The sequence below is a fragment of the Rissa tridactyla genome, chromosome 6, assembly GCF_028500815.1.
Source record: "Rissa tridactyla isolate bRisTri1 chromosome 6, bRisTri1.patW.cur.20221130, whole genome shotgun sequence".
NCBI lineage: Eukaryota > Metazoa > Chordata > Aves > Charadriiformes > Laridae > Rissa > Rissa tridactyla.
The window spans coordinates 50,801,464-50,818,208 of record NC_071471.1 but is presented as its reverse complement, the minus strand read 5'-3'; the positions used below and the strand labels follow the sequence as shown (position 1 = coordinate 50,818,208).

At 51.3% G+C, this 16,745-nt stretch overlaps 2 protein-coding genes across 2 annotated transcripts in view; one reads left to right on the top strand and one right to left on the bottom strand.

Annotated features, from left to right (window-relative positions):
• The window catches only part of ZP4 (zona pellucida glycoprotein 4), a 17,621-nt gene extending 876 nt beyond the window's left edge, over window positions 1-16,745 (top strand). Inside the window, exons 2-12 of the mRNA XM_054205465.1 lie at window positions 11,889-12,010; window positions 12,089-12,191; window positions 12,761-12,916; window positions 13,272-13,459; window positions 13,642-13,739; window positions 14,004-14,131; window positions 14,336-14,525; window positions 14,599-14,746; window positions 15,958-16,036; window positions 16,357-16,473; window positions 16,603-16,745. Of these exons, the coding sequence (XP_054061440.1) occupies window positions 11,889-12,010; window positions 12,089-12,191; window positions 12,761-12,916; window positions 13,272-13,459; window positions 13,642-13,739; window positions 14,004-14,131; window positions 14,336-14,525; window positions 14,599-14,746; window positions 15,958-16,036; window positions 16,357-16,473; window positions 16,603-16,745 (1,472 nt within the window). The remainder of the gene's footprint in view (window positions 1-11,888; window positions 12,011-12,088; window positions 12,192-12,760; window positions 12,917-13,271; window positions 13,460-13,641; window positions 13,740-14,003; window positions 14,132-14,335; window positions 14,526-14,598; window positions 14,747-15,957; window positions 16,037-16,356; window positions 16,474-16,602) is intronic.
• Window positions 698-6,268, bottom strand: LOC128911029 (cytochrome P450 2C8-like). Its single transcript, XM_054205251.1, has 9 exons — window positions 6,185-6,268; window positions 5,679-5,841; window positions 5,031-5,180; window positions 4,572-4,732; window positions 4,019-4,195; window positions 3,503-3,644; window positions 2,886-3,073; window positions 1,599-1,740; window positions 698-879 (listed from the first exon to the last, which is right to left on the bottom strand). Exons 1-9 carry the CDS (start codon window positions 6,266-6,268, stop codon window positions 698-700), a joined length of 1,389 nt encoding a protein of 462 aa, XP_054061226.1.

Below are 16,745 nucleotides of genomic sequence, written 5' to 3'. Positions count from 1 at the left end.
TGGGAGGTGGGACGGGAGTGTGATTCAGGCAGGAGACACCCTCCACAGAAACGATCTCCTCAGCAGCCCTATCTTGATTCGCGTGGGGGTCCTGCGTGGCCGCAGTGACAGGCAGGGCTGTCCTCGAGGACAACAGAAGGCCTGGGGGAGATGGTAGGAGAAGGACAGAGAGGAGCCATAGGGCAGGTGCTCCCAGCTTGTGGAAAGGCTGGACTGTAGAGTGCCTGAGAAATGAGAGGAGCGCCCTGGACCAGCCAGAGGTCCCATTGAGGGGGTGAAGGCAGCTGGAGCTTCAGCCTCTGAACTGAGGGGAGAGTGTTCTAACTCTCTGGTGGTTGCTAACCATCTGCAAAGCATGCTGCTCTTGGTGGGACACATGCTGCAGGAGAAGCAGGTCGTGGGCAGCCATGGGAGCTGTGTGTGTGAGAAAATCAGCTATTTGATGCAGCCACTGCGCTCAAGGAGCCCACGGAGAGAGCATCAGTGCAACAGGCTGCAGTGTTACCCAGGGCCTCCCTGGGATGTGGTAGAGCAGTTCCAGGAGGCTTTGAAGGTGCCTACTCTGTGCACCTGTGTTTGGGCTGTCTTCCTGGAAGCCTTAGGGAGGTGTGCCAATGCTTCTGCCATTGGTTTAAGTAAGGGAGATGTAAAAGGAGTAGCCAGGCTCAGGATACCGTGGAAAGAGTTTCTGTGCTTTTTAGCGGGGGACAGCACAGAGCTGGTAGGCAGGAGGTACGTTGGTTGTCCCACTCAGTGTTGGGGTTATGCTGAGTTCCTGGGGGTCAACGACAGGCTTCAAGGTAAAGTTCTGCAAGATGATGGCCATGAGTAGGAATATCTCCATGCGTGCCAGGCTCTCTCCGGGGCATACTCGCTTCCCTGGAAGTGAAAACAGCAAATAGTGCTCGACAGGTGTTGCCAAGTAGACAAGAGTTCGTACTAAGCAGGTATGTTAGGCAGCTTTATTTACCAGATACAGCTCCAGCAGTGAGACGACTGTCGGGATTACTAAGGACGTTTGCAAGAGAATAGTTTGTTGGAGAAAGATGGACGCCCACCGTTGGCAGTTTGGTTGGGTGTGTGAAGGAAGAACAAGAGCAGAAGAAGTCTTGAGCATAGAGGGGACGTCACAGAGGGCAAGGTGAGAGAGAGTAAGGGCACATGAAGCACAGATGAGAAAACAGAGGGTAGGGGCTATTGGTAGGTGAGTGGTTGCGTGTAGCCCGAGAGGTACGTAAGAGGTGCTGGGAAAAGTGCAACTACCACGGAAAGAGAGGATGGTTAAGGATGACTTCGGTGGTTGTGTCGGAAGATGACAGGTTTTTTAGAAAGTGTCAATAGATCCCATTCACATCATTACATCGGCAACTCCCAGTAGGAGGTTTGAGAAGCCTCCAGGCCTGAACACGATGGGAGGTGCAGCTGGGGAATGGAGCAGCAGGGAGGGGTTATCCAGAGAGCAGTGAGCCCTATGGAAGCACCGGTGGGACCACGCTGGGAAGAGGGATTGTGTGTGTTATAGGGAAAGGCAGAATGGTCCCCAGAGGAGGAGGACGACGGCGACAGGGAGAGGAAGAGAGAGAAAGCCAGTGCTTTACCTGCTGAGAAGGGCATGAAGAACTCGCTCTTCCTAAAGGTGCCGTTGTCGTTCAAGAAGTGTCCAGGGTTGAACTCATTTGGGTTTGGAAACTCTTTACTGTCGTGGAGGACAGAAGTGAGGACAGGAAAGATTGTGGTGCCCTGAGATAACACAAGGAGAAGAGCAGAATGTGAAGGGGAGGTGAGTTAGGTCACTTAATCCGACTGCCTGCCAAGTTAAGACTGAGCATCCCGGCACAGTCCTACTAGTGCCTTTGGTTTCCTTTTGGGGACCTTGCCTTTGGGCAGGCAGCTTTAGGGAGACCCTGCTAGATGGGACAGCAGGGACAATTGTTGGCTGATCTTCCTGAATGCTCCCTCTCACTTTCAGACCATTTATCCTCACTTTGCTCTAGTCGTCTGGGGACACCCCACCTAATTCTTCCTCTTTCTCAGTGTTTCACCATAATGAACTTGTAGATGTTCCTTCTTTTCTGTGAGCCCCGAAAAGCAAAAGGTTGCTTTCCCCTCTCCTGACAAATTTCTTCTGCCACAGTCCTCTTCCTTCCCTCTTCCTGACCAGCCATTGGCGGGGGTGTGAGATAAGTAATCCGACAGTGATGACACAAGAGCCATCTGCTAGAAGCTGAGCAGGTCCCTGGGTCCTGCCTTTTGATTTTACACAGACAGCTGAAAATTAAAATGCCAACAGCCTGTGTGCTGCTGTTCCCCTGCTGTACACAGTCAGCCAGAAGAGCAACGAGCGCTGCTGCGACAGGCCAGGCCATGGGTTGCTGTAGCCCATCAGCCTGCCTCTGGCAATGGCCAGCAGTGACTGCCTCAAGAAGTGTGTAAAAACAGGCAAAGAGGTTTTGCTCGTTCCCTTGATTGCAAACGTAGTCTTCAGCACTTTGTGGCTCTGGGGTTTTCTGTGCTCAATAACCACCAACTGACTTTGCTTGCAAGCATGTGCACAGGCTCTCCTGGAGGGTGGTGAGCAGTTCCATGGCTTTGCTGCCTTTTGTGTGAGGAGTCACTGCTCTGGTTTTTTTGTGAACCACCGTGTTTCTGCAGATGGATAAAGCTGCGGAGCAAGTGAGCAAAGGTGTTGGGCAGAGCTACTGTTCCAGTCTTGGCCCACGGAGTGGCAGCAAGGGGCTGCAAGTGAGCTACAGGAGCCTGAGGATAACACCTTCCTGAAGGGCTGGGTGATACTAGGTCAGGCCACTGCACGTCTAGCTTCTGGCTTGTAACTGCCAGCCTAAGAGCAAAAGTGCTGCTGAACTTGAGGGACCTTGCCCACTAACCTTGGGAATGACATACTCTCTGAAGCAGAGGTCTTTGGTCACAGCGCGAGGGACACTCAGGGGGACGAGGGAGATGAAGCGCTGGATTTCATGGACCACCGCATCTGTGTAGGGCATCTGGGTCCGGTCAGCCACGCAAGGTTTTCGTGATCGTCCTACTACCCGGTCAATCTCTTCTTGAACTTTCTCTGTCATGAGGAGCACAAACCATAAAATGGGTAAATAAAACCAAACCTACCTAAACAGGTTGCCCTAAGCTGCCCACAAATCACACATCACAGATGACAGGAGCACTGATGTTGGTTTTGGTGTTGACTAGAACACAGTTCCACTGCGGCCCATGCAAAGAATGTCCTCCCAGTGACTTGACTAAATAGGAGTACTGGGCGGTAAAGACACACAGTCAAGTCCTTGGCTGTGAAGGGAGTGCAGCTGATGATGATGCCAGTGAAGCTGAGGGGTTTCTAATGCCTACCCTGGGGAATGACAGTGCAAGGACTTTGCCCATTTGGGTAAAATGTGCGAGAGAGAGGAGAAAAGTTGGGAGAAGGATGTGGTGCTAGACGCGTGCCCAGCCCAGGGGAACAGCTAGAGAGGAAGAGGTCACAGACTGGTACCTTGTATCTTCGGGTATTTGAGAAGAAGCAGAAGCCCATATCTTACAGTCGTGCTAGTTGTCTCAGTCCCGCCAATGAACAAGTCGAAGGTGCTGGTTATCAGGTTCTTCATGTGGAAACTGGAATTGGGGTGCTCTTTCTCCTAGGGAAAAGGCTGGGCTGTTTCTCTGGCTGGGCTGAGAAAAGTGGCCCTTTCTTGTGTCATCCCAGGCCTTCTTTCTCACCTAGAGCTCTTGCATTTCTCTGCTAAGCTGCAGCAGCCACCTGGGACATTGCAATGCTATCTTTGTGCAGTAAGCTCAACGCCAGAGCGGTGCAGGTAGGGGCTGGTGAGTGTGCAGACCCAGAGCTATAAGCTCTAGCACAGGCAATATCTGGGGTATTGCTGGTGCCTTCCCACTGCACAGCCTAGCTGCCTGGGAAGGGATCGTCCCAATGTCTGTGTTACTTAGGAGAGGGAAGGGGCTCAGTGTAGGTGTGTTGGGGATGAGCTGGGGCTGTACGCTGTCTCCTTACCTCCTGCATTTTGGTGAGGAAGCAATCAATGAAATCCTGAGGGGAGCTGGGATCTAGGGTGGCTTGGTGTATCTTCACCTCCTCTGCCACAAAGGCTTTTAAAGCATCAAATTCTGTGAATATTTTGTTGTGTGGGCCAGGCAAGTAATCCAGGATATTTGAGAACATCTGGTAGAGCTGGAAAGAAAGAAACAGGAGGGTCCCTAGCATGACCATTGCCCCATCCTTTGATATTACCAAAAAGCCTAGGAAGTTCACAACCCTCTCAACTGAGACAAGCAGAAGGGCGGTGAGGCTGGGCAGTCTGACAGGGCAGCAGGGGCTTGCTTAGTGGTAGGAACCTTAGGCGGAGAAGAAGGGTGTCAGGACTAGGGGGAAGCACCCTCATCTCTCCATTGGTGAGGGTGCGTCTTGCTCTTGAATGAATTCCCTCCTGTGCAGCAGAGCACTGACGGGGTCCTACTTAGAAAACTGAGATGGGACTTCACTGGGAGGAAGGCTCCCTGCTCCCCTAGGAGAATGCTGACACACTAAAATGCCTACTGGATTGTACCTGTCCCCAGTAGGAGTTCATCATCTCAAAGATGTTGTTCATGTTATTCATCAGGGCCAGGAACTTCTTGTCTTTATAGTCATATCGTCTCCCAAAGACAATGGAGCATATGATGTTGGAGACAGCACAGCTCAGCGTGAAGGTTGGGTCAAAAGGCGTTCCTGGGATTTCAGAAAAGTTACAAACCATAAAGAAAACCAACTATGGCTACTCATGGCTACTGTGGGTAACCTGGGCTCTGGTTGTTAGTGGAAATACCAGAACAGAGTCTCTGAACGACACAGAAGGGTCCCCAAAAAGAACAGTATGTGATCACGGAATTATTTACTGCTCTGTAACGAGGGGCAGCTGGTGCATGGACAAAGCACGTGCTAATTCTATTCTATGCTAAAGACATGGGTCTCCCTTAATACAGTCCTTTTTCTTGCAAACATAAGCCATATTGAAACTGTAGCATACCCTTTGTTTTGTTGATCTCTTCTAGCAAGTGCTCAGATTCCTCCTGGATCCTCTCTTCAATGCTCCTCTTCCCCATTCCAAAGTTGCGCAGAGTGCTGAGAGCAAACCGACGGACTTGTAACCACTCCTGGTTGTTGCTAAAAATAATCCCTGCAGAGGAAGAAGGAAGAGCAAAGACCTGGCTTGGGTGTGCTGGGTGTGAGATGAACAGAGGCTCACAGTGAGAGCGAATCCTGTCCCTGGGAGAGCACTGTCACGGTAGTGTCATAGAGTACTGTGGTTTGGAGACACTCTATGGAGGTACTGTAGTCCACCTGCCTGCTTTTGGCCTTCTCCACCACATGCCCAACCTCCTTGTGAACAATTCATCGCTCGTATCTGCACATAATTCCCCTCGCTGCAGCTGGGGGCTGTTGCCGCTTGCCCTTTCACTGCACGTCACTGAGATCAATCTGACTCCATTTCTCTACTACCCGCTTTGGGTGATGAAAGGCAGCAATTACAGCCCACTCTGCCTTCCCTTCTCCAGGTAGGACCCACCCACTCCCCAGAGTCCTCCCTCCTGCATGGTACATTCCAGCCCTGATCTGCCAAATGAATGCTCAGCCCTTGCCTTCTCCTCAGAAGGAGCTCACTCAGCAAACATACCTAATCCTTTGTTCGCCTTGTCTCCTATTGGCATGCGTCCTCTGACAGCAAACTCGTCCGCGTGATCAACCAAGGCTTCTTTCACCACATCATGTCCGTGCAGCACCACCACTGGGTCAGAGCCCAGGTGCACTGTGAACACTGGTCCATACTCTTCACTGAGCTGTCAAAATGCAAGACAGAAGATGGCCATGGAGCAGAGCGGGAGGAGGAGTTGAAAAGTGGCCTTGCTGCTGCATCCCACGGCAGGCAGTGCAGCCTCACAGACCAGCAACGTCAAGTTTTCGTCCTCTCCTGATAAATATAGGTGTGGAGGGTTCCCAGCTATCAGGCCCTGTGCAACAATGACAACAGCAGTGCGGGGGAGCAGCTGAGATCCTCATGGCTTTTCTGCTCCTCTGGGATAGCTGCTTATCAAGCTATGGTCACAGACTGTCCCCACGCACAGGTCCCACACACTTCTTGCCCACAGAAGAAAGTAAGAGAGAAGAAGAAAGTGGCCTCACCTTCTGGAGGGTTGTGGCCAAGTCCTCTGGTTTCACCTGCAGCAAGTTACCTAGGATGGGAAGGGGAGCTGGTCCCGGAGGCATCTTCCCCTTTCCAGACCTCCCTCTCCATGTTGTGATGGAGAGCAGGCAAGCAATGCAAACCAGGAGGACAACAGTGGCTGCTCCCAGGAGCTCCATTTGCTTCTGTGGCTCAGGAGGGAGTGACTCTGGCTGCCGGAGCCCGAGTCTATATACCGAAGGGCTATGCTAGCTATGTTACCTCAACAGCAGGTTTTGGATAACGTGGCTGAGTCAGTCAATATTAGTAGTCAATCATTTGTTTGACTGCCCTGTGTTATGAAACTAGGACTTCTCTCAGTGTTAATTGGCCATCAAAGACACACCTTATCTCAAACAATTGCAGAGGCCAACTGAGGTTAAGAAATTTACAATGTGTTCATAAAACTTGTTTTGTTTCATCTAAAGTTTATTATTAAAGAGATCATACTAGGGGCACACTCTTCGACTCAGGCGCTCCTGGAAATTCACTGTCACGAGAGTATCTCGGAAGTACTTCAGTGCTATTTGCATTTTCTGTTCTTTGGTATTAATCGTACAAGCTCTCAGTGGGGTGAGCCATCCTTGCTTGTTCCTGAAGTCTTCCTGACATTATCAGTGGAGTTCGCACTGCGTGTGATGTGCCAAAGAACATACTGACGTGTTCTCCTCAATGCACAGCAATTGCCTCGGTCTCTCTCCCTAGAGATGTCTGGCCTCACAGGAGGGGAAAGTATAAAATATCCGTCTGGCAAGGGCAGAAAGGTCTCCAGACATCACAATAGATGAGAAAGGATTTGCCAGGAGAGATAAGAAAAAGACATAAGAAAAGGGGACTAGACCTTGGGACTCTGACCTCTTTGAGGTCTCCTAGAGGAAAGGGTGAGAGAAGCAGGTAGAGAAGAGAGAAATCTTGAGATGGGTCTCTTGAGAGGGTCTCTGGGCAATGCCAGAGGGTCTCTGGGCAATGGCTTCCCAAGCTGAGCCAGAGGTGCGCTTGTGAGAGGCTGGGTATAGGTCAGTGCAACCTGGCCACTACTCCTTGCACTTGGCAATGACCCAAGCAGCGCACCCAAGCTACTGCTAGAAGCTGGCACGTACGAGTTCCCTGTTTAGTTGTTGTCTGACTCCAACATGAGGAACTGCTCCCCTGGAAGGGCCAGAGGTGCTCTGGGAGACTGCAGAGCATGTCTGGTGTGTTGCAAGGGCTTCAAAAAGAGCTGGGGAGGCTTCCTGCCCACTCTGGGGCTGTGTACCTGCGAGGTCCCAACAGCAGTGGCAACGGCGGGTAGAAAGGACCCTCAGGGCTGTGGCACTGCCTGTGCTCAGCTCGCTCAGTCTGGCCATATCCCTCTGTCTTTCCTGAGCTGCGACACTTCTGCAGGCAGACAGGACTCATCCCACTGAGCGGAAGGTGTTGCGAGGATAGGGGACATGGGACTTGGTGGGAATCAGCGAGGGGCCTGGGTGAACCAGGTGCTTGGTTGGAGTGTGCTGGGTTTGCTGTGCCGCAGCGTGTTAGCGTGAGTTTCCCCTTCACTCAGAGGAGCTAGCGAAGTTTTGCAAAAGTTTCTGCAGCTTCCCCGTAAGTTCTTACGTCATCCTTGCTCTCTTGCATTGGTGCAATAATTTGCTAGCTGTTCTTTTTAAATGTCATTTCACTTCTTAAAGACCTGTACTTGATACTTTGGTGGAAAAACTGAATTGCCAACAAGTTTGGGCTAGTTGCTTATCCGCTGACGTGAACTCCTCTGCATCGGCTCAGATGTTGCCAGGGCAGTTCATGGGAGTTCATGTCGCTCTGGGTGAAAGCGGAGTTCATGGGAGTTTACATGGCTACAGGAGGTCTCTCTGCTGCCTGAGTTCATTGCCTTGCCACCTTCCCTGTAAAGTGCCATTGATCCTGGGGACGAGGGCTTACTTCCTAGCTCTACCTCACAGTTTGAGACACACTTTGGGCAAGAGCCCTGGAACTGGGAATACTTTCAAGCTTTCTCATTTTTGTCAGAATAAAATCATTATATTCCAGATATTCCCACCGCCCTGGCAGACACACTGGGGGTTTACAAGGGAGGAAAACACATAAGACTAGTCACTCAGACCTGTCCCTGTGGGAAAACACAGACCTTTTCATGTCACAGTAGTATTCCAGGGTTTTCCGAGTACTCACTTCTGTTTGCAGATGCTAAGAGTAGGCAGGACTGGTCTGTCCTCTCCGTTCACGTGAAAGTCCAGGAAGGCCAGGCTGAAATGCCCTCCTCTCCATCTTCACCAGGAGCTTTGGTTTTAAGTTAATTGGAGGCACATATTGGGGATAGTCAAAGAAAAGGCTGCCAGCGTTGTAGCTTTTTCTCTTTTTTTCTAAACTAAAGCACAAGCTTGAAGGAAAACTGCCATGGTTGTGTAGAAGGCTTACTGCCTGAGCCTTCTCTTTTTGGACCTTGATTCAGAAGGTGGCACTGCAAAATGCCTCTCCTGCCCACTGTGCTGCCAGCACCCCTCATCCCCGGGAAGCTTGGTGTGGATGTCCCTGCTGTCGGCAAATACTGTTCACCTTCTGTGGAGGATTGTTTTGACCGAGTCTCTCCTCCATGCACTGCCAGTTTGTGCCACATATGGTGCACAGTACAAGCCAGACACAGCGATCTCGTCAGAGGCACTCCCACAATGCGCAGGGCGTTTTCTACGCCTCTTTCCAGCACTTCTTTGTGGTGGTGCTTAATACTTACTTTTCTTTCCACAGAAGCTCTAGAGAGCTTTCTACAGCCAGGGCTACTCCTACACTGCCGCTATGTCTGTCCCAGTCTCCAGGCTCAAAATTGTTAGGAGGAGAGGATTCTCCTGATGGATATCCCAGGAAGATTTTAGCTTGCTGGGGTCAGCTTCAGGCTAGTGGCCTACAGAGATTTTTTGCCTGCCCTACCTTCATCTTCTGCATCGTCCTGTTTGTGGTGGTCTTGAGTGCTAGCTAAATTGGTGCTTACAGCTGGGTCACTGTACTGCGTGAGAACTATTAAATGGATGAGGAAGAGATTTGCGAGGAAGAGAGACCTGCCTGTTTCCTCTCAGCCAAGCTGCTTTCCGCTGCCTATCCCAACTTCTTCTGAACAAAGCATCTCGTTTCCGTGAATTTCAGGCTCATTTTCATCACCTCCCATCTCCACGTCCTCCAACACAGCTGTCAAGCGTCTGCACGTCGAAATTAGGAAAGGGCACTTACCTGAAACCGTTCTCAGCACAGGTATTGCCTGGGGGATCTACAGCGTTCCCAGTGTTGTTTCACAGAGAGTTATTCTTCACGTACCTGTAGATAATTTTTCCTATGAGCATAAACAAAGTATTGGTGGGTTGAAGTGTAATGAAAGCTATCTCTGTAGCTCCAAAGTGCTTCATTTATTTGTTATTTTTTACCCATTTATCAGCAGATAATGCAGTGAAGTGACGCATTCAGCAGTCACGCGGTGGCTGTGAGATTTGGGCAAGCTGTCCTGGCACAAGCTTCTACAGAGATGAAGCCTCCCTCCCTGCCAAAGTCCAAATGTTTTCCCCAGGTTCCTCTCCACTGTGGCTGCCCGGTGCCCAGGCAGGCGCTGGGACAAGCCCATTTGGTTCGTGAGCGCGGCTCAAACAGCAGCCACGCAGGCAGCCTGTCGAGATCCATTTGCTTCAGTCTCTGCCGGGCAGAGCAGCGGAAAAGGTCTTGTACTTTGTGGAACAGCTCTCCTGGCTGGTACATGAAAGAAGCAGCGCGCAGGGCAGGCACAGTGACGTTCTTCACCCGGCTGGCCGGCTGGGATCACGGCATCCTGTGCTGCTGTAGAGGAGCGATGGGCTGTGGGCTAAGGTGGAAGAGCAAAGGAAACACCTCCCTTGGACTCAGCTACGACCCATGCCTGCTGCTGAGGGCTGGCTGGAGGGGTGGGCACGCTGCCTGCTGCGTGGGGCTGGGCAGCCGTCCGGAGGGTCTGCTGAGAGCAGGAGTGTGGGTGGCTACCAACGGCAGTGCGTTATTAAGGGTCAAGATTAGACGATCTAGGGATGATCTAGTCCCAAAGAAATAAGCAGATTACAAAAGAACACGGCGGCACAGGCTATGCCAGCGCTGCTGCTGCTAAAAGCAGGGCACAAAAATGCACGCACCAACTATGTGCGTGCCACCCCTGCAGCAGCGTGAAGACATCCACGCCTCCATTGCATGAATACAGAAACATCTGTATGGAAAGATGGCCTTCCCATATGGAAATAAGGCTTTTACTCAGTGTGGGTGCTGTAGCCTGATGTGTGGCGAGGGAGAGAGAAGGCTCTACGTGAGACACGCTGCAGGTACAGGCAGGCGATGGGTGCTGGCAGGCAGAGGCTTTCTCTGGGATTACAGAGGCTCCCCTTACCTGTGTCTCAGGCCCATCCTGTCAGCCCACTTGGCCAGCCTTTGGGGGTGGGCGTCCCACAGAGCACATGGTCCTGCCACCTAGCAGCCATGCCCGGAACAGCCCTGGACTGCAAACGGGGCTGTAGTCCACAGCCAGGACCGTTTAAGGGGAATCACCTCCTTTTAGGTGTGCAAAGCCTGCCCGAGCGCCATAGTTTTCCACAGATTTCATGTGGAGGGCTATTTCTGTGCTTCTATGTTGGCACCCCCATGTCCGGCATTTGAAGCGGCGGCTCCTTTAAAAGAGCAAAAGAGCGTTGTCACGCAGCTTCTTGCACTCATGCCATGTAATGAGCAATTAGAGCAGCAGTAGGGTACATGGGGAAAAGCTGGTGGATCTCCTGCATGGGCCAGCAGCGGGAAGAACTCGGGGTGAGAAAAAAGGGTTTGAAGACCCTCCTGGGGCTGGACAGTAAATTGCACAGAGGAGTTCCTCTCAGCTTAGTGATATGAATGCAGGCTCGTCTCTTGACATAAGCGCAGCTCCTGCTTGCACACCTTCAAAGGGTGCAAGCAGATTGCGCTGGGTTCAGAGCCAGGTGAGAGCAATGGAAGGTGTTAAACTGCTGGGCTGGGTCCACCTGGACACTTTGGGAATTTCTGGTCCCAGCTGGCTCTGCAATTTAAAAGGCTAGGCTAAGAGCAGCTGCTTTATGGTCCTTAGCAAGAGAGCAGGATGGGTGTTGCAGGGCAGTCTAGGGCTGCATTTGGAGCTGTGCTCTTCTGGGGCTTTCTTGGTCCCCTTGTTTGGGTTGTGGGGGCTCAGGGTAGTGTTTTTTCTGATCCCACCCTGCTGGTTTGTGGCCAAGAAAGCCTGCAGTTCACCTTACCTCCAGGCTGGGAAGGGAATGCTTCCTTTGTGCTGACTACTTGGGGTAAGTGAGGGTGGTGTCAAGAGGCTTTCTTACTGCTGTATTTTGGCACAGTGCAGGTGTATGCCTGGAATGAGGAGAAAGGGGCAGGTTTTGATGTGAAGTGTTGTCTAACGGCTTCAGTGCATCTTGTGTAACCAGGGGGCTGTTTGTATGACCTAGCAGTCACGGGCTTTGGTGGCGTGCTGTGCCTAGATCTAGATGGTCTTGGCTGCTGGGTCTTGGCTCTTCCCTCACACACCCCTGCTGGCCCAGACCCTAATACTGGCTAGGGCCTTTTTTCCTACAGAAGGGTAGGATTGTAGCGGACCCCGTCTTCAACGTGGGATGCTGAAACCTCTGCTGCTGTCTCCTCTTTCCCTAGATACCGAGGGGGAGGCACACGTTCTGCAGAATGACTCTGAGTGTGGGCTCTTGGTATCTGGGACTCCAGATGGCTCCAGGAAAGTATTGGTCTCCTATACTGGCTGTTATGTCTTTGAATGGGTGAGTGACCTTAGGGGTTCTGCTGGGACTGTGGCTACTGCTGCTCTGGCTGCCCTGACTGGTGTGGCTCTCCCCTAGGATGGCAATTACCTCATGCTGGTTGGGCTTGAAGGAACAGACGATGCTGGACAAAAGGTTCTTCATGAAGAGAAGCTGTTCAGGTGCCCTGTGGACCTTCCTGGTAAGACTGACAGCTCATTAGGAAGTCCCGCTTGTATCTTGTGGTGATGAGTGCCCTTCCTTTTGGATGTCTGTTCCTAGTCGGTCTGGGGCTGGGCAGAGGGACTTACTGCTGTGCAGAAGACTCCCTGGAGAAGGGTTTCAGACAGAAGAGCCACCAACTTGCTGAGGGCTTGTGCCTCCTCTGCAGGGTCAGCAGGTGAATGTTCCTTATGTCTCCTAGACATGTTCTGACTGCATCGATCCCTGCAAGTTCAGGGACTGAGCTGGAGACTGGGTACAATGATTTTTCCAAACTACCAGAGTTGATCCAGAATACTTTATCTTGACAGATCCCATACAGTCTAGTCTCTTGTGCGTGGCTTCAGGGGGAGTCTCTGTTCCAGGGAATGCAGGTCCCTTCTAAGCAGGCTTCCGTGCCAGCTCCAGGCTGTGTGTTTCACCCTCACTTGAGTCTAACTTCCCTCGATTTGCATGCAGAGTCACCAAGACATCTGCCAGCAGTGTCCTCTGTGTCTTTACCCCCCTGCTCCTTGTGCCTTAGCTGCAAACTCCTGCTGTTTCTTCCAGCCCTGGATGCTCCAAGCAGTGGTGTCTGTTCTGCTGTCCTCAGCCAAGACCGGCTGCTGTGTGCCTCCTTGCCTATCAGCCAGGGAGACTGTGAAGAGCGAGGCTGCTGCTATGACCCTAGGGACAGGGTGAAGCCTTGTTACTTTGGTAACACAGGTAAGCATGCCTCCTCCTGGAGGAGCCGTGAACTGGGATTCCTTACTTCCCTGGTAGAGCAGTATTGGTGTGTACTGGTCCTGCAGGCGACCTAGGGCTTTGTTTTTGGCTGTCAAGAATACTCTGTCCCATTGAAGTGTCTGGCCCTTTCATATGTATTGCAACAGACGATTGGGGTTTATGGCCAGAATGAGCATTGTTGTTAGAGCTGGTTGCACTTGTCTTGCTGTGCTTAGCACTTGCTTTGGGAGTTACAGGCAGGAGAACTTGTAGGACTTGCTGGCCTTGTCTTTGCTGTGATGCTTGAGCCTCCTTTTCTCCCTGAGCTCAAGACTGATTATTTCTTTTCCTCCAGTGACAGCTCATTGCACACCAGGTGGCCAGTTTTCCATTGCTGTTTCTAGGGATGTGACCCTGCCACCCATTATCCTGGACTCTGTGCAGCTGGCTAGTGGACGTAGTACTGACTGTGTCCCTGTCATGAAAAACAATGTCTTTGTTGTGTACCGGTTCCCACTCTCTGCCTGTGGCACCACTTTTCAGGTAAGAGCTGCAGCTGTCACTAGGCTGGAATAGCAGGAGCTTGTGGACCTGGAACAACCTGATGTGGCTTTGGCTACTTAACGGGCACCCTATGGACTTCCAGGTGCCAAATGCTGTTCTCCAGCCTGGCATTAATCCAGCTTGACTTTACTGCAACGACAGTGCCTGGTCTGTCATTCCAGGTGACTGGAGACCAGGCCATATATGAGAATGAGTTGGTGGCATCCAGGGATGTGAAGACTGGGAGCCTTGGCTCTGTCACTAGGGATAGCACTTTCAGGTAATACCCTGGTGCTGATATTGCTGGGTGCCACTGTGCTCAATGTCATGAGAGAAATTCCTGCTTGTCATAAGCTCTGAATTCACTCTGCAGACTCAAATTTGAACTCTGAAGAGAATTTCAAGTATTTGTTAAAAGGGAGTGCTGGGGGAAAGGCTGGGGATATGACTAATTAAAGCAGATGTTACATTGCCATCTTAGAGAAAGGAGATATCAGAATGACCGTTCTTATCTGCCTGATTTGGGGTTTTCCTGTTTCACCAGGTTACATGTCCGCTGTAGTTACTCCACTGGGAGCTTCCTTCCCTTGAGTGTTCAGGTCTTCACGTTGCCACCGCTCCCTGCTGTGTCCCAGCCAGGACCGCTGTCCTTGGAGCTGCGTGTTGCCTCAGGTATGAGAGGTTTGCAGGGCTTGCTCAAGGCTCTTGGCACAGGGCTCTGGTCTCAGCTGCATAATGAAGGAGTATTGATGGGTGAACACAGCACTGCTGCTTCTCTGCCATGGTGGGAACTTCATGGCTATAAAGGATGCTTTCACTTTGCCTCTTTCTATTTGTTCCTGCTCTAAAATGGCTCTTGGGTTTCTCCTGTCCCAGATGGAAGCTATACTTCCTATTATACTGACAGTGACTATCCTGTTGTGAAGACTCTGAGAGACCCTGTTTATGCAGAAGTCAAGGTCCTACAGAGAACAGACCCAGACCTGGTTTTGGTCCTGCACCACTGCTGGGCCACACCAAGTATCAACCCCCAGCAACAGCTGCAGTGGCCTATTTTGGTGGATGGGTAAGTGACTTGCAAATAGCTTTGGGTCAAGGGGATGACTCACTCTTTTTCACTGCTGGCCTGTCTTTCTTAGGTGCCCTTATGCAGGGGACAACTATCAGACACAGCTGGTGCCTCTGAGTCTTGCCTCAGGACTACTGTTCCCCTCTCACTACCAGCGTTTCACCCTCTACACATTCACCTTCGTGGAGTCCACTTCCCAAGAGATGCTTTCTGGGCTGGTAAGATCCTGTCCTGGCTGCCTAGCTTCCTACTGAGGACAGGTAACACATGTGAGCAATAAGCACTTCAAAACCCTTGGCCTTTGGCTGGGGGTGGGGGCACAAAGACTAGAAAATCCCCTCCTGAAACAGGAGAGGAGATGTTGAAGCAAGAAACTCTTTATTCCCTGAGACAAATGTGGTAGAGGTAAGATGCATCACTAGAGGGGCCTAACAGAAAATGAGACTACTGAAAGGGTAGGTCTACTTAAGCAAGTGCTAGCTTGCTGCCTAAGCTGTTTTGTTGAACTAGCTTAGGGTGTGTGCTCTAACTGTGCTAATCAATATTCTCTAACCTAAATTTCTTAGCCAAAACAACTTAGAAATAGCTTTTGGTACCTGGGCAGCATCTGGGCTCTGAATCTCATGAGCTTCTGAGCAGTTAAGTCACATGAAGTTCACCATGCCTTATGCTGTTTGCTCAGTGCTCCTGGGATCAATTAATACTCAAAACTGGTCCCAGCTGTACTAGCAGCAGGGGGCTCCAAGGCTACAGCCTTTATGTGAAGCAAGCCAAAGCAACCTTTCTGTCTTCCTTCGGTGACCAGGTGCACTGTGTCTGGCTTGATGGAGTTAACTTTCCTCATAGCACCCCATATAGTGCTGTGGTCTTGGATTTGTGGCTAAAACAGTGTTGATAACACACCTAGCTATTTGCTGAATAGTGCTTGCACAGCATCAAGGCATTTTCTCCTAGCTCTTCTGTTTCTCAACCCCAAGTGAGTAGGCATGGGGTAGGGTAAAAGCTGGGAGGCAGCACAGCTTACCCAAATTGGCCAAAGGGATATTCCATGCTGTATGATGTCATGCTCAGTAATAAACACTGGAGGATTTTGTCTTGCAATGTAGCTGATGCTCAGAGACTGTCTGGGCATCAGTCTGCTTGCAGGAGCAGGGTGGGTGATTTGCCTTCTGTATCACTTGTGCTTTGGTTTTGTTTTTCCCTCTCTCCCTGTCCTTCACTTATCAAACTGTTTTTATCTCTCCAGCCATGGGTTTTCTTGCTTTTGCTCTTCCTATTCTCTCCCCACCCTGCTGGGGCAGGGTAAGGTGAGTGAGGAAGTGGCTGTGTGGGTGCTTAGCTGCTGGCCAAAGTCAGTGCAGCACACTAGGATATCACCCATCTACAGATACGGCCTGAGTGATTCCAGGCTGTGTCCCATTCTTTCTAGGTGTACCTGCATTGCAGTGCTTCAGTGTGCCACCGGTCTGTACAGGAGTCCTGCACCACCACTTGTCCTGCTAGAGCCAGTAAGTGTCCTAGCCTTCCTGCTTCCCCATCCAAAGGGGCAACAAGGGTCTAGCTTGCAAGCTGGGGGTTAGGGGGATGTGTAAGCTATGGACTAATTCCCTCAAGCTGTGGACAGCTTGACAAGGCATTTCTTGCTCCTTTCCACCAAGGAAGGGCCCTTGCCCTTAAGCCAAAAATGCAGAGGCCTTCATAGGCTTTGACTCACATGGAAGGCTTGGCCTTCAGAGCTTCTCATGTGTTGAGAAGCTGACCTGGACAAAGTTTGCTGACCTTCAGGGCTATACACCTTCTCACCTAAAATCTTTATATTGCTCTGTAGGGGGTAAAAGGAGTGCCGAGCATCCTCATAAGGATGGTGCTTCCCATGTCTCCAGCAAAGGCCCTGTGATTTTCCTCCAGGATGAGCTGAGTTGGGACACAGCAAAGGATGGCCTTGGTAAGCATGCCAGCATAGCCAGGCTGGGGAAGGGGCTGGTCTACCTCTTTCCTGCAGAAAGACTGAGCCCCTAGGGCGTCCCTGTGCCTCACTGGGGGGATGTTAACTGGGGCCTCTCTCCCCCTACAGGAGCAGCTGTGCCTGCTGCAGCCACCTGGGTTCTGGGGTTTGCTGCTGTGGCAACTGGGGCATCTCTGTGTGTGGTGGTTGTGGCTGCTGTGCTGTGGCGAAGGAAGGTGCCTGTAACACATGAAATCAATGTATTGCAATAA

Coding starts and splice junctions, on each gene's coding strand:
- LOC128911029 (XM_054205251.1), bottom strand. CDS start 6,268: ATGCCTCCGGGACCAGCTCCCCTTCCCATCCTAGGTAACTTGCTGCAG. Junction 3,074..3,502: donor CAAATACCCGAAGATACAAG/GTACCAGTCTGT, acceptor TCCTCATGACAG/AGAAAGTTCAAGAAGAGATT. Junction 1,741..2,885: donor GAGAGTATGTCATTCCCAAG/GTTAGTGGGCAA, acceptor GTGTTATCTCAG/GGCACCACAATCTTTCCTGT.